Source organism: Centroberyx gerrardi, chromosome 12 (genome assembly GCF_048128805.1).
Source record: "Centroberyx gerrardi isolate f3 chromosome 12, fCenGer3.hap1.cur.20231027, whole genome shotgun sequence".
NCBI lineage: Eukaryota > Metazoa > Chordata > Actinopteri > Beryciformes > Berycidae > Centroberyx > Centroberyx gerrardi.
Genome location: NC_136008.1, coordinates 25,977,677 through 26,003,893, shown reverse-complemented (window position 1 = coordinate 26,003,893; position 26,217 = coordinate 25,977,677). Strand labels below are relative to the sequence as shown.

At 43.5% G+C, this 26,217-nt stretch overlaps 1 protein-coding gene across 1 annotated transcript in view; it reads left to right on the top strand.

Moving 5' to 3' along the window:
- adamts16 (ADAM metallopeptidase with thrombospondin type 1 motif, 16) overlaps window positions 1-26,217 on the top strand; it is a 63,598-nt gene that overhangs the window by 3,422 nt on the left and 33,959 nt on the right. Inside the window, exons 2-5 of the mRNA XM_078287284.1 lie at window positions 4,819-4,909; window positions 7,735-8,075; window positions 21,091-21,499; window positions 24,370-24,572. Coding sequence (XP_078143410.1) covers window positions 4,819-4,909; window positions 7,735-8,075; window positions 21,091-21,499; window positions 24,370-24,572 — 1,044 coding nt within the window. The remainder of the gene's footprint in view (window positions 1-4,818; window positions 4,910-7,734; window positions 8,076-21,090; window positions 21,500-24,369; window positions 24,573-26,217) is intronic.

Here is a 26,217-nt window from a genome sequence, read left to right as displayed (position 1 = left end):
TTTCATAAATTTCCATTTTGCTTCTCTCTGTCGCCAGTTATATAACACAATGGAGATTTAACTTATACCCAGTTCATGAAAGCTTTTATATATGTTGTTCTAAACACGGTGTCTGGTAGCTCTTTCCCGGGAAAAATCCTCTGGCGCACAGCAAGTGATACATTTTACATTTCCGGCAGCGGAAATGTAAATAGAAAATAGAAATAGAATAAATAGAAGAAGAACTGGGTAGTTAGCATAAGCAGTGATAGCTACCATGGCTGAACAGACAAAGAAAAGAGCGAAGAGCGCCACCTACAAAAACTCAAACTTCATCAACAGAAAATCCAAGAAACAGACGTCACAGTACCGCCCACACTGTTTGATTGACAGGTGATCTCTGGGAAGTGAGTGCAAAAAAAAGGAGAAAAAAAAAGAATCTTGCAAAAAATAAAATAGAAAGTAAGACCCAGTGTTGAAGTGATACTGGGAATAGGACAGGTGGTCAACCCATGTCCCAGAGCCAAACCTAATCCCAAATTAATAAAATTACTCTTTCATTCTGCCCTGTTTCACCCACAGAATTGATAGAACAGTTCTTCCACTGTTTGCCTTGGTGCGTTGCTGTGGTGACAACATAAGTCTGGGCAGTAAGGTCGTAAAGTGTGTCACACTTGCTTGAGAACTGTGCAGATGTGTCTGTTACACGAGTGCTTAGCAAACTGTCAAAACTCAACTGAAAGCTAACGTTAGCATCAAGGTTAACGTAGCTTTATCAAAGATTGTGCTTCTCTCGCTATAGCTCTTCTAGTCAGCATTGCATATTAGTAAACCTAGCTGGTAAGTATCATCAAATAGGTATCTTTTAACTTAACATAACCCCTTAAATGCTATAAACTAACGGCTACTTTTAGTGGAGAAGAAAAGTTAGCGCTAACTTTAAACAGCTAAGAGACATTGGCTGAAACTGAGATTAACTCAACTATAACCACTTCCACTAACAGTGCACAGATGTCAAAACTTTTGAGCTACTTAAAAAGACAGCAGCAACTTGTAAATGACCAACATCTAGTGGTGGCTTGACAACTTAATTCAGCTGCAATGCCAGTTTTCCACTGCTTTGGTTCTTGCTGCAAAACCTCTCCTTCAGCGACTTACCATAAGTCGGTTTATACAGAAGCTAGCCCAACGGTTCACATAAAAATGGCCGCCGCTCCAACCTTCCAGGAACGTCGATTTGAATGGGAATGAGCGTTCTATCCGTTCAAGTTCTGTGGTTTCACCCAAGGTCTATAGGTTACACCAGGTAAGGTCAAGACAACAATAACAACAAAGGAATCCATTCTCTTCGACAACAATGCAGAAGTTGTGCAAAGCTTTCGACTAAACCTATCATCAAACGAGCTGGCACCCACCGTCTCCTCCTGCTCCGCTCTCACCTTCATCTTCCTCTCCCACCTCCCTCCAGTCTCGCTCCCTGTCAGCTCCCATCAGCCTCCCCTCTGCGATGCTCAGAGAGGAATTTTACAGCTGCTGTCAGCTTACCATCCACACACACGCGGACCAAAACACACGCAAACACACACTCACACCCATGCACGTACAGGTTCACCCTCAAAACCGCACACACAAGCACACACAAGCGCACTTAAATCACGTACGCGAGTATGCACACAAACTCATGCGCCATCACACAGATTTACACTAGCAAGCACACACACACACACACACATGCACACGCACACACACACACAGGTTGCCTAGATGACATTTTTAGACAGCTAATTAAACGGGACCATTGAGTGAAAACTACCTGGAGAGAGAGAGACAGACAGAGACAGAGAGAGAGAGAATGCAAACTCAAATCAGGTTCACCTTATAGCAGTTGCCAAAGACTTGCAGTTTCACAAAGATTCAAATCACTGTAAATGTCTGTGAAAAAAAGGCATTTGTTGATGCGTCCATGCATTCCTTCATGCATTCATTCTTTCACAGACCACCCAGACCAGTGTACAGACACAACTGTTCCTGTGGAAAACAGTAAATCTGTGTGTGTATATATAGCGTGAAGTCATGTATGTCTGCATGTGTGTATGTGTGTGTGTGTGTGTGTGCCTTTGTACACAACCAGATGATACTGATGGCAGGCAGTGAGGCAGACTGAGACAGATATACAGGCAGTCAGGCAAATAGCCAAGCTGATAGAGGGACAGACAGGCAGACAAAGAAGCAGTCAGACAGACAGGCAGGCAGACGGACACGCATACAGGAGCTCAGGGGGTCAAAGGTCAAATCACTCATGGCAGCCAGCTCAGTTGGACTACAGGAGGTTCTTCAAACGATATAGTCTCCTCTCTTTTTTCTTTTCTTAGTCTGCTGTCTATCCCTGTCTGTCTCTCTCTATACCCCCCACCCTTCTCTCTCCTCCCTCTCTCTCACACACACACACATATAGGGTACGATGAAGCACACTACATCACAAGCACTTCACTGTCAGACAGTTTCAAAGTTCAAACGTCTAGTAACCCACACCACACCAGGAGAAACAGTTGAAAACGCCGTAGATTTGAATCAGGTGCAATCTGCTGCGTGAATATAAAGAAAGATTCATATGATGCCAGTCGCATAGGTGCGGAGCAAGTATCGCATTGCACTGCGTGTGTGTGTGTGTGTGTGTGTGTGTGTGTGTGTCTGAGAGTAAGCAGTGTGTGTATTGGTGTAGGAGGAAGGGCAATATAACTTCAGCAGCTGACACTGTAAAGATTTCCCGAGCCTCGAGACATATGGTAGGAATTGTCTTCATAATGGGATTTTATCGCTGATTAAATCCAGGATTGGCAAACTTAGTCAGAAATCTGGAAGTAAGTTTTGTATGTGTACAGGCTTAGAGCGCATTACTCTCAGGTCTTCAATGTCCTTACATTTACTTAGCTTACTTTATACCTTCGGGGAGCTGTATTAAGGGGAAAGCTCTCAAGATCTTTAGACTGCTCATGTGGTTTAGATACTGTAACTTTGTCTCATTTCTTTTCCTCCAGTTCAAAATGAGCAAATCTTCTGCAAGTGACACCATCGCAAATCTAACATCCCATACACTGTTTGGAGGAGGGTTTAAACACCTTGCAGCACCATCCATTTTCGGTAAGGGTGGCTCCAGCGGGAATCAACCACCTTACAAGGTGTTGCGCCCCGGACCAGCTCACCTCAGACTCCTATCGCTCCGATCCAAGTATTTCACCCTGGGCCGGTGCCAAAAACCTCACACAGTAAACCGTCACGCATCTCCTTCTCCTGCCGCACAGCAGAGAGCTCATCTGGTTTGCTTTTGGGGAGGATGAAATGCTGCAGAATATGAAACGAGCGCTCCCAATCCCTCGGCTCCCACAGTCCTAACCGCTTCCATGAATGATTGTGGGGAGTTTTAGAAATGTTGGCACGCTGCCTATCAGTGCAGCTGCGGAATACGGGAGAGACGGGAGGATGACGAGCAGATTAAGCGGGGTCAAAGGTTACTTTCAACATGTAATCCATCGCAGATTACTGATTACCTGCTCCAGAGTGTAATCAGCGACATCATCAAATGTGCGGCCACTATTTTCAGTTCAGTTTTGGGCTACAAAATTCATTTTCATGTCTTTTTATAGCCTTTGTGCTTTGAAAAATATCATCTGAGCATCATGAAAATGCCAATCCAGCAACTGTGGCTCATACAGTAAACAGTTTTCACAGATTTCACTCCCACTATTTATCTGATTAGTGCAATTTCCTTACAGGGAATCGGTTACTCCACCAATAACTTATGTTGTCAACGACTCACACACACACACATGCACTCACACACATACTGTGCATAACCCCTTCAGTCTGAGAGATGGAGAGAGAGAGAGAGAGATACACACCCTTTCAAATACACCCCTGTCTCAGCACAGGTGTCAAATGTGATTGGCTACAGGCTGCCCCCCACCCCCTCCCTCCACACACACACACACACACACACAACCCCTCCACAGCCTCGTGCCTTCAGTAGTCCCTCAGCAGCCTCCCAGGGGAGACGCAGTCGGAGTCGGAGCGACTTTCATAGAAGTCTGCGCCATTGCCAAAGACGGGACGCAGCCTATTTAAGACAATCACATGATTTCACTGGGAGTCAAAATGGTCCGGGGGGGGGGTCAATGGGTAGAGAGAGAGAGAGAGTGAGACAGCGCGAGAGAGAGAGAGAGAGAGAGAGAGAGAGAGAGAGAGAGAGAGAGACTTTGGATACCTTTTGGATCCGACAACTGTCTGGACTGGAAAAAAGGAAAATGTCTTGTCGGGGAGAGAAGACTTGAGTTGAAGCCATTCACCGCGTCTGGATACTGCGCTTGGAAATGAATGGAGAGCAGAGTGGCAGAGCCGGTGGGACTTAACGTGGAGAGACAGAGACAGAGAGCAGCCTATACCTGAAACTCCTTTGACTGATGCTTCATTCATCAAGTCCCGCAGAACTGCTGCTGTCGTTGGACTAGGTCGGTCTAGTTTACCGGGACTCGGGACTTGATTTGAGGCTGCGGCTTTTGCGTAAAGGTGATCCAGAGACATGGCTTTCTTATGGATGTGCGCAGAGTGGAGAAACAGGACCGGACCGTCTCTATTTTTCCATCTCTTTTGCCTTTTCATACTGAGCAAAGTAAGTCAGTTGCAGGCTATCATCATCTCATCTCCGTTGCGCCTGTAGGCGCACGCAAGGCTCGTAAAGTTGTCAACACTTCAAATGATAAAGTGCCAAGTTATAAGTATTTTTTTCAATGGGAATTTGCAGGGTAAAGCAGCCCAGTCATATTTACCTTTCCTCCCTTATAGAGCATACTTGTGAATATTGGTGTTGACAGTGCAGAAGCTCCCCAAGACGCGTCGGCGCTGCTGCGATCTCTCAATTTGCCGCAACACACAGGTATGCATGTATTTTTTTATTAATTTTAAATGTCTCATCCCTGTGTCTGTGACTGTGATGATAGCGGTGATCGAGGTTGTACTGTGTTCCGGGCTTTTCGGTATATGCAGCAAAATGCAATTGAAACCCCATTCACTGCATCACCTCGACCCGCACGCAGCAGCCGACCAGCGCTCACCTGCGCGGAGTGCTCCCTCTCTTCACCGCTGGGGGGCGACCTGCCACCTAACACAAGGGCCATCAGGGGGCTATATGGCAGTGGGTAACTGATGAATGAAAAGATGAGGGTCCCTCACTTATTTTAATGCAATCTGACATTATTTATATAACAATGTTTCAGCTGAGCCATGAGATATGCACTGATGAATGTCGATGAAAAAAAAAAAATTATATGGCAGAGACTTTCATCTGTTCTTTGTTTTGTCCATCTAACCTTATGTGGGCTGCTGAGTCAGCATCTTGTTTGGCTGTGCTTTCTTCTTCAGCCTTGTTTTACTAACAAGTCTAAGCTGAGTGATGAACAAATAAACAAACTGAGGTGATCTGAAATAGGATTAACCGCATCCGCACCTCTTTGCACCACTCTCTGTTAACTGCTGTTCACTATTAATAATGCAAAGTATCTTAGGGACAATGGATCAGGAAATAGTTCACATGTTCACCTTCAACCCCTTTGCTAAGTTTGAACAAAGCACCCCCTGGTTACACCCCCCTATCAGTGCTAATGGCACTCAGGAGCCACTAAACCAACAAACTAACCACTGCAGGGTCTTGTCTCAGTCCATCGGACCAGATGAGTGTGTGTGTGTGTGTGTGTGTGTGTGTGTGTGCGTGCTCTCTGTTCCCGCAGACTATTTGTTTGTATACCGTTAGACATGGGTCACTGCAGCTGGCTTTTTAGTTAGGGAGGGACAAACAGTGTTGACTAGGTGTGTGTGTGTGTGTGTGTGTGTGTGTGTGTGTGTTTATGACAAAGAGACAGAGATAGAGATAGAGAGGGACAGAAAGAGACCATTTTCTGGTTTGGTCTAAGTGCTTTGGGGTCTAGCCTGAAATGCTTGAGACCTGAAAAATGTGTTTGCTCTTTGCGGTCCTGTAGCTCCATGGGTAGATGATGGCACTCACACCGCGAGGGTTAGAGGTTTGCTTCCCACCGCGACCACCCACGCTAAATATGCATGCACTCACGGTAATGTAAGGTGCTTTTAATACACACGTCCACTGATTAGCATATCTGGATAGGGGCTTTAAGAGATGCCTCAAGATGCACCGAATACCCAAGTTCAAATCACAGGCACACACACTGCCAATGATGACACACTGTCTGTCACCCACTGCCACAACACGTCTGTCTCTGCGCTATATTTACCCATTATTTGGGCTCGCTAAAGCAGGTCATAGTGTACAGTAACCGAGACTGGCTCGTGTTGACTGTAAGTCCAAGGTTGCTGTTATTTCTGTGCACCCTTAGGTGATAAAGCGAGCGCGTATCGTTTTCCCATGGCCAGGCCGAACACATTTGCGATGGCCATTTACAACACTGTACCAAAATCAACAGTAAAGCTATTTTATTTGTTTGCTCACTGGTTACTCATAGACCCGACGTGTATTACTGTAAGAGCATAAGGTTACAAGGCGTGTGATGTTGTACCAGGCACCCTCTATTACCATTAAGACGATCCCATCATAGAAATGTAATCATTTCATGGATATACAAACTATATCTAATCATGCATAGCAAACTGTATCACATACATTTATGATTGTGGTACTGGGAATCTGAATAAGGATTTGTTTAAGCTGGATAGCTCGATTTATTAGCCTTTTGATAATAAGAATTCAGTTAGAGAGAGAATGAGCTTTGCTACTGAGCATTTTCTACACTTTTTGGCATGTATGCATGTAAAAGAGACACTGAGCCGTGTCCACAAGTAGAGAGCATTAAATGTTTTCATCCCTTATGCTGCATGCCCTACTTAGGTCAGCCCACACTAACTCAGAAGATGAGGAGGAGGGGTGTCTACTGTCATCGTTTTCTCTGGAAAACCAATTTCGGTGCAGCCCGAGAACTCGCCTACTCTCGCGCTGACCTCTGGAGGAAAGCCCGTCCCACTCTCCGGCCACACCGCTATTAGACATTTAACTGGTCTAAGAGGCCAGGCCTGTGACCCGCCACCATCTCCCTTTACGACCAGCAGTTATCCAGCCCGAGCTGTAGTAAAGAATGTAGTTAAACACTCGGTCAAACATGATTCACTCTGCGCTGACGGGGCTGTGTTGGAATTGTCTAAAACCCTTCCTTTTCTTGTAACTCTTTCTTGACCCTGCCAGCAAAAGTATACGAGGCGGGTCAAGGAGAATTTACGAAAGAAGGGAAAAGGTTATCATTTTTACACTATCCACAGTGCAGCCAAGATGCTGATATGTACTGTGTCACAGTAATGCATGTTGACAGATCAAATTAGTGAGGATTGACCACAGTGACCACAAGGACTGTGGGTTCTATTTCTGCCAGATTGCGTCTACAAAATATGCAGTGTGTTCTTCCTCTTGCTTTCTCCTGCTTTCTGCTTTTTGATCCCAGGCTTTTCAATATATTCCCATTCAGTGTATCCCTATCAAAGCAGTGGATTTTGTCTTTAAAATTGGATGCCTCATCTCCATCTCTTTCCTTTCTCTCTCCATGTCATTTCTCTCTTTCATTTCTTAATGAATATTGCCTAACATGTCCAAATAATCTCTCTCCTTTACTTTCTGTCTGTATGTCTCTGCCTTCCTCTCTATCCCCCTCTCTCTGTCTCTATCCCCCCTCTCTCTCTCTCCAGAATACGAGATTGTGGCTCCGTACGAGGTCGACCACCAAGGCCGGTACGTCTCTCACGAAGTCGCGCACCACCGGCGCAGGAGGCAGCGCAGGTCCCTGACCCCCGACGCGGGCGGCAGTCAGACGGTCCACTTCCAGCTGAGCGGCTTGGGGCAGGACTTCCACATGGAGCTGCGGGAGGCCTCGGAGGGCCTGATCGCACCTGGCTTCGCCGTCCAGGTCCTGGGAAAGAACGGCACCAAGAGCCTGAGGGCCTTCCACCGGGACGACCTCTGCTTTTACCAGGGGTCGCTGAGGTCGAGGGTCAACTCCTCGGTGGCTCTCGCCACATGCACGGGGATGGTGAGTCTGAACGTGCCCGGAGTCGGGCTAATGAGGGGGGAGGGGGTAGATGAAGGGGAAGTGGGTGTATGTGGGTGGGTGCTTGTTTGTGTGTGTGTGTGTTTGCATCAGTAAACTGGACTACAGAGTCAATGGATTTGATAGTTCCATTCTTTTGGAAGCTGGAGTGAAAGAGAGATGCACCAAGTGACTAATTATTCCTACTGAAACAGCGAAAAGGGTTTTTACATTTTTAGCCTGGGAGCCAAATTTAAGAAATTTAGTCTTGTCCTGGGACCCATGCTAATATAAACATACAGTGCTAGCATTCTTGTCATGTGGAAACCCACCAGAAAGACACCAATGACCCACTTTGGATTTTGGCTCACAGTCTAGGAAACAGCGAAGGACAGAGGCACGGGAGGACAAAATGACTGAACGCATAAATTAATGTTTACTCTAATTTTGGGATATTAGACATTCAACATCAGATGCCAATCAAACATTGAATTGAAGGAAAGACTGGGGGAGAAATGTAGGGTCAAAGGAGTCTTACTGAGCAGTGAAGAAATCAGATTATAACCATAGGTCTAAGGGAAACCACCATTTTTCCATTGTAGGATAGCGTCCCCCTCTTTGACACACACACAGTCACTAAGCAGTCCTTTAAGTATGCTACTGTGTAGCTGCCACTCACACAGTACTTGAGTGGCTGCGTGGTCTCTGGAGTAAATGCATCGTCTGGCTGGTCTTGAGAAAATGACTTGACTGGTACTTGACTTAACTTGACTTGAATCCTTTGGTTAAGTGGGCAGCATAAGCCATCTACAGAGGTTTCTCCCTTCAGTATCTGCTGGGTCAGTACTTCTAGTCTTTCCATGTATATTGTACTTTTGCCTAAATCCACAAATGAATAACTTTATGGAAATTTTAAGCCTGTGAACACCACCGAATGTTTGGTTTGTAACCTAAGAAAATGGTAAAAATGCACGCCAGACATCAAAAGTTTTGTTGGTTTTTCCTTACTTATATCAAACGTTTATGGTGCTGTATGGTTTGACCAAAGTTCATGACCCAAGGACCCATATGAGACCATTTCAGAACACATGAAATAATGTGTTCATAATTAGAAACTAAAACATTGATTTTTGATCCCTGGATAGCTCAAATTTTGGATAGGTTTTCATCAAGTTTTTTCATCAAGAGGCTTTGCAGTTATATCACAAATCTATCCATCAAGGAAATCCATCAGAGAGCTGACTCTGGGCAAATGGCTAAATAGAAAAAGAGAGATATCTGAAACCTAATGTGGCGTGGGTGTAGATTAATTCAGTAACATTATACGTAAAAGTGAATTGTGTGATAGTTTTGGCCATTGTCACACAAACTGTCTTGGCTTTAGCCCTAGTCTCTAGCCTACTCCAAAATAATGAATTGTAGCTTGAGAGGAGTCAGATCAGTTAAACCTGCAATAAGTGACATCAGACCTTATAACCAATCCTGACACTAATGTGTGCTATGTGAAGATTTCATTGAGACATAATGATATAAACAAATATCCACACACACGGGCCAGCTGTGTTGCTGTTTTCATCTCTTTTCTAAATCTTGTTGTCAAATTCTGGTCCAGAACAAAGCTCCTACCAGGCCATTCAGTAGCTTACAGCTCTCACCCCCTCCTATTCCTGAAAAGTTTCTCATAATGGCGATGGAGTAAACTTAGTAAACAAGTAAACTTGCAACTGCCTCTTCACTTCTTGTGGGACGTAAACGTCAGTGGGAGAAAGGCCTGGCAAAGTGAGACTGGTGACCGGCGAGACTTCTCTGTAAGTACGGTGAGTTTAGCTGTTAGCCTTTATACACAGTGCTTTGCAATGTTTGTCCTTTGTTGGCCTCCGTAGTGCAGTGGCTTTGCTGTGTGTTATTTACAAATGTGTTGCAGTTTCTGTCACCCTCTAATGGTCAGAAAATTTCGCTTACTGCAGCTTTAAAGTTGAACCGTTGGTTTTTGGCTTTTTTAGTTAGCCAACTAGCCAGCAAGCTAATTTGGCAAAACAACTGATGCTAATGTTAACATGGAACTATACCCACTACTAACACTATTCTGCTAGCCTACGTTAGTGAGTGGGCAGGTTAGCTGACCAGATATTATCTAAACACAAAATTGACCAGATTTATCAGTGATGAAATGATCAGTTCCCAGTCAAAAACAGCACAGAAATTAACCATGTATATTGAATTCTGTTGACTCTGTTGACATTTTGAAATGCAATCAACTGTTGACATTGGGTGCGTTATGTCACCTGAAAGCCCTCTATAAGTGTGTGGACTTTCCCAGTGACAATATTTGGCTGCCGTCTTCATATTGTATAATTTAGCCTCCATTCAGATCTGGCTAATGAGGATGATTTGTGTTAGCTTGGACTGAAATATGTGAGCCAAAGGCTGCTGGTTAGTAAACTTTCCAACCATTGTTCACTTTGGTCTGTACGACTGTGATTTCTTTATATTTTTTGTGGTGGTGGTTAGGGATCATTGTGTTTTTATTTCCACCTCTTTCCATGTTTTACATGCAATTTTAGCATGTTTTTTAGCATTATTTGAATGTGTAGGCTAACATTGATAACAAAAAAAAAACGCTACGGCTAATTCTAATTATCAGCCCTAGACTTGTTTGTGTTTTCTGGGAAAACGTGGCCACATTCCAATTGTAGCTGTGGTGGTCCACCACTGCCAGGTGAATATAAAGGAAACATTACTGTAAGCATGACATTAAGTCCACTTAAAGCCTAAGTGAGGCAGCTCCACCCATCGACTCCAACTGTCATTCCAACCCTCTTAGTAGTCTGGACCAAAGAACAAAGGACTACATGAATACACACATAATCCTCTCAGTCTTGAACTCACATACACATATCATACACACTCACAATGACACACACACACACACACACACACATACACACACTGTCAATATATTTGATTGCCTTTATAACCATTGTAGACATGTCCCCTATTCTGCATCTATCCTGTATTGGTACTTCATAACTCAACAGTCAATTTAGGATGGAGACACAGTGCAAGAACTGGGTAGAAGGCATGTAAAAACTCAGGAGTTCTGTAATGTAACTCCTTTGCACTTAAATGTAAGTGCCATCTGCAAATCCCAGTTTGACACAGTTTGACAGAATGAACTGTGTCTGGAGAGCAATCAGACCAGTGTTTAAGCTTTGTGCTGGAAGGATCACCTTGATCGGCCTACATTTCTCTTTAACATAGCTTTTTGTTGTTATTAATAAATCCCAGCCCTGTCTTTGTTGGTTTGTTGTTTATATTTCCACTGTGGAGGACCACTGCTGTGTCTGAGAATGTCCCATAAATCTACACAGAGAGAATGGCACATCTCCAGGGATGCTTCTTCTTCTGTGTGTGTGTGTGTGTGTGTGTGTGCGTGTGTGTGTGTGTGTGTGTGTGTGTGTGTGTGTGTGTGTGCGTGCGTGCGTGCGTGCGTGCGTGCGTGCGTGCGTGCGTGCGTGCGTGCGTGCGTGCGTGCGTGCGTGTGTGTGTGTGTGTGTGTCTGCATTTTAGACCAGAACCCAGTAAAAGAATCAGCCAAGAGGTCCAGAGGTTACAGAGACTGTAAATGTGGTTCTCACGACTGGGGCTGACTGGGATGGACTGGGATGGGTCAGTGAATCAATGGGAATTTGACTTTTTCTTGTGTGAATCAGAGAACTGCATAAACTAGGCTAGTAGGACAAAGGTAGTTAGACATCTGGCGAAAGCCTAAGATATACAATTTCATGTACAACATTTGTTACTCAAAAATGGCAAAATACCACATGTAGTTCATACTGTGACCTTTATATTTTAACATGCATTATACCTGTTATGTAAACATGGACTGAATGCAAGATACATTTCAATAGCTTTTCCTGTAATGTCCTGCATCCAATCAAATTATGACTAATAGAGAGAAACTGGAAATAGCATCTCTAGTATAGTAAGTTGATAAAACCTTACCTTACCTTAGATGTAATATTTGAATTAATGTTCCTGTTGTACCCACCTGGCTATTGATGCATGTGAAGAAGTAGTTTTCTTTTTTCATCCAATTGTCATCTGACTGTGTGTGTGTGCTCATGCGTGTGTGTGTGTGTATGTGTGCATGCATTCATGTATATACATATGTCTTGTGTCTGCTCCAGATTATATCACTATGTCTGGTCAAAGCTTGGTCCCAAAGTTCACGAGGCCATCTGACGGCTCATAGGAGACCTTGGTCTTTGGTTGGCTTCCTTTTTGGCAGACGACAGGTAAATATTGACCAGACGAAGCAAGATCAATATCGGTATTGATCTGTCAGAGCACCTGGCCTCCAACTAGAGCATGATACCAGCCAGATGGGACCATTCCCACCAGTGCTCAGTGAGGAATTTCTATGCATTTGAAACCTGAATTCTGAGCATTATCGTCATTGGCTGGATTTTGTTTTTTTTTATTGCTTCGACTGCTGTAAACATTTGATGTCTTGGATTGTAAAACAAAAAAAGTATTCATTCTTCTCCTCTCCTCTGAAGAATTTGACATTGTTAGTGTGCAGTTTGGTAGAGTGAGTCACTCGCTCTGTCCTCACGCCAGTGTTTTCTCAGCCTGGCCGATGGAGGGAAAGACAGGGGAAAAGCGAGAGAGGGATGGAAAGAGGAAGACTTTAAGGGTCATTGTTCCCTCCGTGGCATTTTGAAGGGCTGAAAACCCCCTTGTAAGGAGGAGTGCCATGTTGTAAAGCCCATGTATAAATTCTCTTTTCAACTCCCCTCCTCTGGCAGCCCGCATCGTGGTTAGCCCCGCTTTGATGACAGTGGAGAGTTCAACCATAAAAATCTCATACTTACAAGTGAGGAGTTGGTGGAATAAAAGAGGCAGGCCAAGCCCACTGACTGCACTGTTCACCTGCCAAACGGTTTGAGACTCTGCAGACACAGTGACACACATATGGACGGGGGGATCGTAAAGCAGGTCCTTCTGTGTGTCGACTTTATGCCGCGGCGTAATCCGCTTTAGTCTGGCTTTTATGGGGGGTGAGGGGGACGGAGTTGAGGGGTGAGTAGAGTGCCATGCAGGCCTTGTTTAACACTGCTACACTGAATCATTTTTTTCCACTATATATGACATCTCATATTTTTTTTCATTGCTGCCCAGATAGGGGACAGTTTCCCAAAGCACTTTCAATCGGTAAGATCATATTGGCCCATTTGCAAACAGCAGAACAAAAACAGTCATAGTGTTAGGGTCCTTTGGGTTCTAATCTGTGTCATGTAGGCCATAAGTCCAGAAATCTGGTTCTAATTGAGTGTTTAATACAGAGACTTGGAGTGCTAGTCTTTACTGCTACCACACAGTGGAAACTGTTTAGCCTGCTTACAACCCTGACATGTTACACATATACACGCAAATACATGTTTTTGGTTAGTGAAAGCGCAGCATCAGCCACAATGCAGTCACCACTGGAACTTATGGGGTTTAAATGCCTTGCTCAAAAGCGCTGCATGTCCGTCCATGCATAGCCCATATAGTCATAATTGAATGAATGAGTGGACATGACAACCTGTGAAGATGAATCTATTGTAAGATTTTGAAGACTACAATACATACTGAACTCTATGCAGAGATGAATGTCACAGCTATGGACACTGAGACTATGCTAGATCTAAGACATTTTTGTGAATGCCTTTTAATGTCTTATAAATGTCAGTTTTTCATATCCATCAATCACTCTGTAATCTAGTGAACATTAATAGGTGACGCTTCTGGCTGTCTCTGTGTACTTTTTGCCTCTAAAATACGTTCCTTCATCAACCCTAAAGCCTCGCCACATCTGTATCTGTTTGTCTGATCTAATTTTACTCAGCCGTCTAATACACACCTTTCATTTGAACCAAAGGGAAATGCTAAATGTCCTCCCTCTACAAATCACTCGGAGGTCATGTTTTTTCCTCTTGTAAAAGGACGGGCGTGTTGCTTGCCTCGGGGCTAGTAGTAGTAGTAGTAATGCTAGAACGTGGCGCCCTCCTCCCATTTTTTCTCTGGGATTTCCAAGAGCCGGTGAGACAGTCTATTGATGTGATGAAGCTTTGAACAGCATGCAGTCAGTGTGGTCTTGGCCGTTTGCTATAATCAGCTTTCACAACGTAAGACCAATCAAGAGGGTTCGTTACTATGTTTCATCATCAGCTATCATCACTCTCGGTTTCTTAAGTCATACAAAGCAAATTATATATAGATACTGAGTCATGTGCATATGGCTCAGAGACTGGAATTAAGCCTGTTTGGAAAATTTTGTTTGTCAAATTGATAGACCTCCAGTTGGTGTAATGTATTCTGGACAGCTAGCCAACAGATGACTAAGAAATGGCTTGAAGTTGAGTCTCTAATTGATTAAGAATTGGTGTCCTGTGTTGACGTGTGGCCTCACAGAATCATTCTCAGTTTTCCAATACTCCATGTCAACGTTGAGCTAAAGTTTGAGTCCCTGCCTTCCAGCTCCTACAGATGCAGCCGTCATGGAACCAGTTTTAATTGCGCGCATTGAACACAGCAGAGACCTGCTGCTGCAGTTCAAAGAAGAATTGTTTGGAAAATTCAAATTTTGCTTGTTATTGGTTGTCAGAGGACGCAACAGAGTCTTGTTTGAGAGACAAATACTAAAAACATTGGATGCAATACCCTCATGTAATAGTACTTTATATTATTTGAGAAAGAACAGGCTGCATTTGCAAATTGAAGGATGTACAATGGGGATTCCAGTGTTGCTGTGTTGTTGTTTTTTCTGGTTACTATGCATAAAACTATGGGTGCTTAATAACTAGGCCTGTTTTCTATTTTTAGTTACTGTATTACACTCTCTGAACTCTGAGACATACTTCCCCTAACCTTGGAGCGAGTTGAAAAGCATGCTTGGACCAGAACGTTTGGTAATAAATATGAAATATGCATGAAGTTTACATTTCCGGAAGAGAGAGAGACAGAGAGAGGGAGAGAGAGAGAGAGAGAGAGAGAGAGAGAGATCCCATATACTGCACGGAGTCAGGTGCATCTTTTAATGCGCTGAATGCTTCCCCCCCCCCCTCAGTTCCGTTTTGCTCCTGTTTTTTGTTTTTTTCCCGTCCACCCCTCATATCTTTCCTGTCGCTGCGTGTCTGGATGCGTCTGACTCCAGAGAGTCCAGCTGTTTGCGCCCTCCCAAGTAGTGTTTCAGCATTTTATGACTGCTATTTGCACCTCGTAGAGCGCAGTGTGTAATCTGATGACTTTGGCTATTTAGGAACGGCACTAGTGTGACCTAATCTCTTAACATAGCGGATGCATGTTGTTTTGCGTAAAAAAAGGATTAAGCTTAAAGACTGTAGAGAGTTTACAGACTTGTACACATCATAAAAGAATATTTCTGGGGATTGTGGACCGTTATAGGCAGCAAGGCAAAGTAGACGATGTATTATATGTGGATTTGTTGGGCTGCAAATAGTGCAGGTGGCTTTACAAGTGTTGCCCAACTATAAAAACAGCAACCTGTAAATGGAAAGACATCACAGTGTTTTTTTTGTGGTTGTGTTATCGGAATATCTAGTCACTTAGTCATGAAATGATATTCGTGGCGACATCTGAAAGCTTGTTCTACACACTACCTACTAATTTTACATGCGTTAGATGCTCACAGGACCGACCGACACTTTTCAATGCATAATGCAACATCAACATCTGGGTTGAAGGTCTTTAGCAAGACGTAAAGACAGAAATCGTTAAAGGATCAGAGTACTGTTGATCTATGTTGAGGGGAAGCGGTCCAGTCAGTCGGCGTGACAGCAGAGCTAGAGCAGAGGAAACATGTGTGCAGTATGACACGTGGTTCTTGTTATTATGGAGCCGCAAATACAAGCCATACCAGTAGCTCGTATGTGATTATATTCCCTGACTCGGTGTGCTTAGAGTGGTCTAACACAAGGCTTCCAAGGGTCTTCATGTCAAGGCCCCATTAATAGATACACAATAGACCATGGACCCCCATTTGATGAAGATTTGTCTGACGGACCCCCTTTTGACAAGATAATGGTTATTAAATATGATACAGAACTGGAAAATTTTTATACTGTAGGTATGAAGAACTATCATCAGTCTCTAACTTCAAATAAGTGAAATAATAGTGACATCCTCATTTTGCTGGGGGATCCCTGGGACTTCATCATGGGACCCCTGGGGGTTCCCAGACCCCAGTTTGGGAATCAGTAGTCTAACATGTTACAGAATACTTTTTGACATTTAAAGCATAAGTTTGGCAATTTTGGCATAATTCGACAAACCCCATTTGGACTTGGACTTGTTAGCAGCAAAAGGCCTAGCAATTGAGCTTGCTGTTTCAACTGATAGCTGACTCTGGAGGCAATATTCTCTGTGGGTCCAAGAACTACAGGTATGTAAGAGACAAATTATATGTCCAAAATCACCAAACTTATCCTTTAAGACAATTGTGATAAGAGGCAGTGAACACAAGCCAGTCCTAGCCAACTGATTTTGTGACAAACTCAGCAAAAGCCAAATAGCTAAAAGCCTCAGCAACTTGTCATTGTTGAATAGACAGACCAATCTGTATACAGAAACTGTAAAATGCCAAATATGCATCTTGTGCTGAAAGGGAACAGACAGAAGTGTCACTGCTGACTGCAGTCTTAGCAGAAGTTCATGCTTGTTGACGTGCTTGTTCCTGCTGCTGCCCTGATGGTCCGCCTCCAAGAGGAATTGTTTAGGAAGTTTTGCAGCAGCAGCAATTTTATAATTACTACCTCCTGCATATTATTTATTGTTGTGAAATTGTTTGTGACATTAATATCAGAGCAGTATGCCGATATAAACAACAGTGAAAGCAGAGCCATGGATGAAAATATCTATCTACAGCTATGAGGGAGAGTTAGCAGCATGCAATTCAAAATAATCTTAGCACATGTACTAAGTACATGTCTTTTCAGTAAATTGCCTATACTGTACATTCAAGGCTCTTGTATAAGACTGAATTTCAGCTGCATTACCCTGTCAACTCCCAGACTGCTCTTTAGTATATGTCAGAACATGACAGTTTCTATTACAAACCCTAACTATATGCAGAGAACAGTCCAGTCCAATGTTATTGCTGGTAACACACACTGCGGGTGTGAATCCTATGTTTGTCACTTTCCATGACGGGTTTCCTCGTCTTCTGTCTCTCTCCCCATCTCCTTTTACTGCCATCTAAATGAACTGACCAAAAATAAAAGGGAAATCCCCATCCTTTCCCTTTTCAGTCCCCTCCCCTCCTCCAAAAAGCTTGAAATCTCCACTGTCGGTGTTGGAGATTCCAAATCACTTGAATTCTCGCTTTGTTTCACCGTCACGTGTCGGGAGAGCTGCTTCAGTTTCAAGACTACAAGTTTGACAGCACCGCGGCTCAGGTCAGACTAGGCCCCGCCGTGCCTTGGAACCAAATTATGACAATCGTCTGTGATTACGCGGCGCCGGGGCGAGCGCCACGTGGATGACAGGATCACGCACCGGTTGTCACAAGTGATTGGAACCAACGATCCTGGCCGGGGTTCCCGGCAAGGATTATTTCTTGACCGCTGGCAGGCGAGTCAGAAGGTGGAAATGCACTTGAAAGCGTTCAGTCTTATGATCCCCCCCCCCCTCTCTCTCTCTCTCTCCCGTTCTCCAAAGCAAATTGTGAGCATTATATCAGGGTCAATCGTCCATAATCAATGCTGTCTCTTTGAGTTGAGTTCAACATTGTGCTGGATGGCGGAGGAAAAGCACAGCTGTAGCTTTTTTTGGGGGGATTTTAACAGAGAGAATGGAAATGACAGTGCTGGGGCTTTTTTTCGCTGACGTAGCAGGACGAGGGAGAAGGGATTCGGCTCGACTGAAGCAGCCATTGTTTGTTTTACAGAGGGCCTAAAAGATTGTAATCTTCCCTTTAAGTAGTAGGCCCTAAAAAAGTTTCCGGGCTGTAAATATGTTTCCAAATATGTTTCTGTGTCACTGTTTGTGGTTATGTTTTGTCTGTGAAACACCGCTTTACTGTAGGGTTGGAAATGATCATTATCTGACGCGGGAACACCTGTAAACAAGCAACCGCTCTCCACCGGCTTGTGGTAAGAGTGTAAAACGCAGCAGTGAGATTTGGACTAACATTTCCCACATGGTCGCTATGAACCGCCATGACATTCCTGACACCGCAGGGGTCGTACAGATGCTTTTTAATACTGTGCAATGAGTCCAGTGAGGAATTGTTTGGAAAATGCCAATTCTGTTCTCTTTTTGCTGTTAGATGATGCAAAGTCTTAATATTCGGTCACATTTTACAGTATTTGAGAGAGAATCAACCACACTGACTGGTGGATAAACGCAGGATAGACAACTTTTAATGACGGCTAGACCGCTAAAAGTGCACTCCGAGTTTCTCCCGCCGCGCTACGTGATGAAAGCCATAAACTCTTCAGCCACTGCGGTCACAGCTTTACAGATCTGTATTGGCTCGCGTTCTCCGAGTTCATCATTTTCAAATTTAGTGCTTGATACAGCTGCAGCCTTTTCCACGGGCCGCGTCCCACTGGCTTCCTGATCTGTGGTCGATAGGCTGGCCGAGGCAGAAGCCCGGGTTAGTTAGTGGTGATGAAATGGGGAAAATCAGCACCGAGGCTCATTATAGCGACATCAAACGCATCACCAGGGCAGCCCTGCTTTCGGCAAGGCTGACTGATTGCGACTGGAGGCGCACCCACGTTAATGCACACACACATATACGCATACACACACACACACGCACACTCATTTGCACATGTATAACCTCTGTTTCTCCAGCTATCTCTCTATCTATCTCTCTCTCTCTCTCTTTTGCACTGTGTTGACACAGATTCACACTCTCTACACACACACACACACACACACACACACACTCTGGGCCAGCCGCGACCTCACCGCTGCCACTGTGGCAGGCTGTTTCTGACAGTCAGTGGGACGGCTGTGGTGACGAAGGACCTCACACTCCACTCACAGCTCACAGTAAAAAAAAAAAAAGAAAAGAGACTGCAGTCAATTAAACATATTTTAGGGAAACCACCATTACTGCCAAGCACAGTTACAGGCCAAACGCTGTGTGCCAGCTGACTGTCAACACTGATGTGGCGCGTGTTTGGAGAGACACAGAGAGACAGACAGACAGAGAGAGAGAGAGAGAGAGAGAGAGAGAGAGAGCAAGATCCAAGTGAAGTCCAAATCTGCTGCGCTGATAGAAGTGTATTGAAAATGGAATATGAAAAGCATACAATTAAAGAGATAGAGAGAGAGAGAGAGAGAGAGAGAGAGAGAGAGAGAGAGAGAGAGAGAGAAGTCAACTGTCAACTTTGGAGATTTAAAATGGGCTTTCCCCTTTCTTTACCCCCAACATTGAAAGCACAAGGCATGGGTGATCAAAGTGGGGCCCCCACCCAAATTTGACCCTCCATAAAAAAAAAATGTTTAGGCCCTCCAAGTTGTTCCAAAGAGTGTGAAATATTCTGATTCAATTAAATTAAATCTAAGAAGTTGTTTGGGAAAAAATGGCTCATTAAAAGTCATATTAATAAGAACCTTGACTACTTAAAACGTAAGAAAGTATTTTTTGCTTACTATATTTCTAATGGAATGTGACGATTGGCCCTGGGCCCTTTACATATATGTATGTATATAATGTATATGTCCCTTAAGGGATAAGGGATGCCCAAACTTAGTATATATATATATATATATATAAGTATATATATTTATATTGTTTATAAGAGGGATGCCACCTCCTTTCATCCCCAGACTGCCCTTTATGTTTGAAACAGCTCAAACTCTTTCTTGCTAGCTAAGTGTTATTTAGATTTTGCTGAGATAACGTCTGACCCTGAACAGCAAAACAGATGTTGAACATGAAGAAACACAGCCAGTAATTGAGCCAGGTTGAGGTTTAAGGGGGTCAGTTAGCAGTGACCTAAGAGTCGAATCTTGACTAATTGCTGGCCAGAGACAGATTGGGAAGTTAAATGAATAGCTGGAGAGGGTTATAGTTTTGTCCTTTTGTGAGATATGGCTGCTGTTTTTTTTTACTTTGTATTCCCCATAGGCTATGTTCAGTGGAATAGAATGTGTAGGCTGTTGAGGTGTTACACTTCTTCACCTACACTACTCTGCAGGTCACCTTTAAATATTTTATCACGAGACTAGCTACGTGACTAAAAGCTCAGTAAGTAGAAGTAAAAATGAAAATGGGTTTATACTTAGAGATATGCTTTGTGTGAATATCGTAATTTGCAAGCAATGTTAGACAGCATTTTAAACTTTTTTAAACTACAAGATGTTTTGGCATCCCAAAATGGGTTCTTGGTCTCTTTCTTTTGGGTGTCCACATAAAACTGTTTCCTAAACTATGATTTTGGACCCAAAATGGGCCGTGGCTCTATGTTTCTTTTGGGTCCCCATATGGTGTGAGTACATACAAATTAGCTTGGGTGCTAGAATGGGACTAGTACTCAATTTCACTCCCAGGCTGAAAAAGCTTAAAGGAATAGTTCACCTAAAAATGAAAATGTTGTCATTACCTAGTAACCCTCATGTCAGTTGAAACACTGGTGAAGTTTGTATGTTAATAGGCTAACACAGCGAGTTAGCTAGCACCGCTTCATATCAGCCTTCTCCAAAACAACTGTTAAAGCTCATAACTTCAACAACAACTTCTCCAAAACAACAATATTGGACTTCGGGACCCATAGTGCAATCGTTTGACTTCAGAACACTTGATTTATGCTGTTTGGAGCAAGTGTATGGTCATTTTTTGCCCTTTTTGGAACTCTAAAGAAATGGTTTCCATTCACTGCTAGCAAACACGCTGTGTGTTATACTCACATACGTAGATAATGATGAACTTTTGCGTTTTGGGTGAACTGTTCCTTTACTGCTGTGAAGTTAACGGGACTCTCTGTTTTGCCCCTAGTCAGGTTTGATCCGAACACAGGATGCGGACTACTTCCTGAGACCCGTGTCCCCCGGCCTCGCCCAGAGAGAGAACTTCACAGGACCCTCCAGCCACCAGCCACACATACTCTACAAGAGTAACACAGATTCCCGGACAGACCAGAGAGATCACCAGCCTCATGTGCTGCATAAGAGAGCTACAGACACACAGACAGACTCTAGTTTTTATGAGGAATACAACGCAGTGACCGAAGATCGCCGGGGGAGTCAAAAGCAGCAATATGCCGTCCATCATCATCACCATGGCAACAGTAACAACAACAACCACGGCGACCAGATACAGCACCATGGCAGTGGCCATCACCATGACGACGACTACAGGCACGGGGAGAAGCAGAAGCAGCACTTCTGCGGGAGACGGAAGAAATGTATGTAAGGGCAATCTCTCATTCTAATCACAATGCAGTGCGCCACATTACTGCACACTGTGCACTCATACACCACCTCTTCATCTATTTAAGACACTTCAGGCATTCGTACACTAATTTCATTAGTTTGCCCTTAAGCTTTTACGAAGGGAAGTGGGCACTTAGGACATGAAGGGAAGAGAATTGCAAGATCGCAAGAACTTTTTCTGCTTGGATGATACTTGATGTCCTTTTTAATTGCCACCGTTTTCTTCTTTTTTTTTACTGACAGTTGAAGTCCAGCTGAAATTCAATTTTATATTGAGGCTAATGCTCTTTGTTGTGTTAAAGCTCATGGCATCATTCATTATTAAAAACAGGTATAGAGAGGGATGGTTGCCCGATGATAGAATTTACCGTAGAGGTGTTGTGGGTCCAATTCAACAAATTATAAGCATTTATAATGGGATTAAGCTCACTTGATAACACAGATGACTTACCCATACTTTCCCACTTTCACCTTTAATATCTGAGTAAGACTGTTGCTCATCAAAGATGATGGCCTAAGGGATATTTTCACTTCGCATCCCATTTACTTTTACTGACTAAATTACTTTAACACATCTTGTTTTGCACATTTTGCTTTGAAAGAAGGGTTGTACCCACCCCCACCCCCCAAGTTGACAGGTTATAACAGAAAAACGTAACGCGATACATAAATAAGAGTACTCCCACCCAGACCAGACGCACTTCTCACATTGGCAATGTCATAACATATTCTTAAATTCCTGGATATAACTAAATTAGTGATCTGACCTCAAAGAGGTTAGGTTATTTCAAAGGAACTTTCATTTTCAATGTTGATGAATTCCCCCACCGGTTACAGTGTCATATTGCAACAATTTGACATGTATTGTGTTGGTCATATTCATTTCATTTTTGGTTAACTGTATTAATAGCTGACCTCACAGGGTTGTGGTTGGTTGGTGTAAGGGGACCACACCAATAGTGTATGTCCTGTCCCATATTCATTTTATGGTTCTGAATATCAGTATCATCCTATGCTCAGTGAGTGCTGCGAACGTTCACTTAACACATATTTGTCTAGTTAGGACAACACACACTGCCTCATTTTTCAACACTGTTAAAAGTAGCACATGCTGTGTTAACATGCTCCCATTAACACATCATTAACTTGTGTTGTGTTAAAGAGTAAGACAAGATGTGCGTTGTCCCTGACTTGAACATAAGAACATGTCGTAAATGCAGCAAAACAGCTTTTTTTAAATTGCTGAGAGTTGACTTCATTAGTGATTTGACTTAATAGGACTGGGAAGTTTGAAAGGGAAGATTTGAACAGTTTTACACAATGTCAAATGTTTGTTCTCAGTTTCATTAACATTTTTGACTGGCTGTCTTGGAAATTTGACCTCATGGGATAGGAAGCTTTCAAAGGAAAGTTTTGACTTGCATTTCACATGGTGACAAGTGTTTGCTCTCGGGGAATTATCTCAATTTCCACTGGCATTTTTTTTGGTTGACTTCGTTAGTGACTTAACCTGTGGAAGGTTGGTTTCAAAGGGAAGTGTTTTATATTCACGTTACCCTGTGACAAATGTTTGCTCTCAAGAAATTATCTCAAGATCAGTTGACATTGTTGGCCTCACAGGGGATTGAGGTCATTTCAAAGAGAGCAGGGATTTGGATTTGGGGGGTAGTACCACCACCACCATTACCCTGCAGAACCCCAGCTGTCTGTCCCCTGTGAAAACACACTCGTGTTTACATTCCCAGAGGATGACATCACTGAACACCTGTGCCGTGTTTTAGCCAGAAAGGCACTTTGGTCACTCACCTGCTTTCCGGCTATATAAGCAAAGCTTAAGCATAAGCCTTTATAGTTTATCGCGCGCAGGCGGTGTGAGGTGAAAGTTTATGATAACCTGAAAACGTGTAAGTGGAGATTGGAGGCGATCATGTCAAAAGCAGCCATGGTTTTAGACCGTGCTTTACTTTGATTGGTGTGTACTATTGACCTCGTGTCCTAGTGTGTAAGTGAATCTGAATGTGAGAAGGTACTTTTTTTTCCCGGCGGCAACTCCAAGCTTCAAAAGGAGAGTTAAAAACAGGGCAGAGCAGGGCATTTGATGTTAAGATTAAGTCTTTGTGTTTGTCTGAGTCATGTGTTCACTTAACAAAGCTCTGATAAGTCTTCATATTAGGCCTGCATTAATTTGTTGCAGTTGCATCATGATTTTTTATAGATGTATAGATTTTTCCTAAAGAAATGTTATAATTCACTGGAATTATTAGGCACCAATCAGAATCAGAATTACATAGAAATACATAGAAAGATGGATTGAGACACAGATGGTTAAAACATGAATTGTTTTTACCACCAGTAAAGAAGCATAAAATGGCCTGTGTCTACCATTATCTCACTTTGCTTTAGGTCTATATGAAGTTAGTCAGAGATCTCTGTATACATTGTGTTTATAGAGAATTTGACTTGGCGTAGATGGTGCTAATATGCAGCACATCACACAGTCTCACAGTATACTTAATGGTAACATAACACTGAGATTGCCAGAGTCAACACTAGAAAACCCCCAGTATTTATCCATGACATCAGGGCATGAAACTGAGATTATAGTTAATCACCCAGAGTGGTTGTCAACTACTTGCCAAAATCACTGGGAGAATTGTCACACTTATCAGGCACTCACAGCCAAAAGTGACGTTTGGCTGGTGGCTAGAGGTTAATTTCAAGCCTTCCATGTCATATAGTCAAGTTGGATGGGAATTGTAAGAGATTGAATGTGCTGTTCATGGTGCTTAGGGGTTTATTCTGTTCGTTATACCCCCTGTATCTCCATCCATCTCTTTTCCAGACATGCCCAAGCCTCCAGAAGAAGACCGCTTCATCCTTCCCGATGAGTACAAGTTCGTCCCCAGGAACAAACGGGCGGTGCTGATGAAGCAGCAGGGCAACCAGAAGCTCAACGTGGAGACGCTGGTGGTGGTGGACAGGAAGATGATGGACAACCACGGCCACGAGAACATCACCACATACGTTCTCACTGTGCTTAATATGGTGAGGGAAACCGTTATTTTGAAAGAATCGATAGAGATCACGCAGTGGAGAGAGACGGAGGAGGCATCCAGACTAGGCTGCACCTTGAAGGTCCAATCAGTGTTTGCAGTTCCACAGCGTAGTTCATTTTTCTCAAGGATTTTTCTTAAGTATTCTTTAGTATACTTTTATCCGCAGGCACTTGCAAAATGGTGAGTGCATGCCATTCGATGTAAGACTGGAGACTCTTGCATTACAATACTGGGCCACAGTATGTAGAAATTAATTTACCAGTGGATCACACAATAATACAGCATATCCCGATGTTAAAATCTTGTGAGCAGTGGTTGATTTCTTCTCCTTATTAAATTAATTGCAGGAACTGAACTGAAAGGAGGAACTTGCCATGCCTTACAATAAGTGAATTCAAATTTGATCTTGTATTTTTTAGTATTATAATGGAGAGCAAAGATCAAGTAAACATGGGTAGAAATTTATTTGGAACCATTATCTTTAGGACCAATGTTCCCTGCAATCTGTGTAGGTCCGTGCAAGATATTTTGGTAACCTACGTCTATTTATTTTATGAATATCTTGTCAGTCATCAGTCATTGCTCCACTTGTCCCCAGTCATTTAGCGTGGGTTTGAAGGTTTTGGTGGCATCTGATATGAGATGCCGGGATTTTGGCCCTAGTTTAGGGTTTAGTGACTCGACACCCCTCACTCTCACTTATCTGAAAGAACCCATCTAAAAAACAGGAAAACCGATATCTGGGTGAGATCATAGCCGCACCTTCCTCCGTCTCCCCCTCTCCCTCTCAGCTGATCTCCAAGCGTATTCCGTCACGCTCGTTTTGCTACTTAATGACTGACTGACAAATCCAAAGATAATCCGCCTATTTTGAAGACACGGTTCCCTCTAGTAGAGACCGGGGGTCGGAGCAGTCACGGAGGACTCACCTAAATACAGTATGGGGTTTCACAGAAAACACCCAACCCCCCTCATCCCCCTGCCAGCTCCCATGGGTCTTAGAGGGGCTGGGGTTCAAATAACCTAATTCTGGTCAGCTGGAATGGTCAGCGTGAGATAAACTCTACACAGATTTTTGGGATCAGATATGCCATTCCAGCGTTTCCCTAGATTTATTTTGCAAAGACCTCAAAAACATTCTGTAATGACTCATCTGTAAGAGCATACTCCTTAGAAACTGACGCTAATGTGTTTCTCTTAAGTGGCAGGGAAAACACTTGTGATTCACTGTATCTGTTGAATCGCTCACATGAGAAATCCTGTCAGATCTCTCAGCTCGGGATGAGAAAGCGACTGCGGTTGCCTCCTCGACTTCAGATCGATGGCTTGAATTCGATAACAAACAACAGCCCCCGTCTCTGTTCACGAGTCGGTGGAGAGGAAGACCGAACATCGGGAACATAAGGAAAGAATGAAGAGAAAAGGTCTCTGTGAGTGGCACCTGAGGTATTCATAGGGCCCGAGAGAGAGAGAGAGAGAGAGCGAGAGAGAGAGGCAAAGGCAGAGAGGGAACAAGAGAGAAAGATCAGGAGTCCACTTTCAAAGCCCAAATCCACTGTTCTGATTAATGTGCAGATATCCGTGTGAGAGCAAGAAGCTGAATTGGAAACAGCAGTTGTGGCTGTAATACTTCA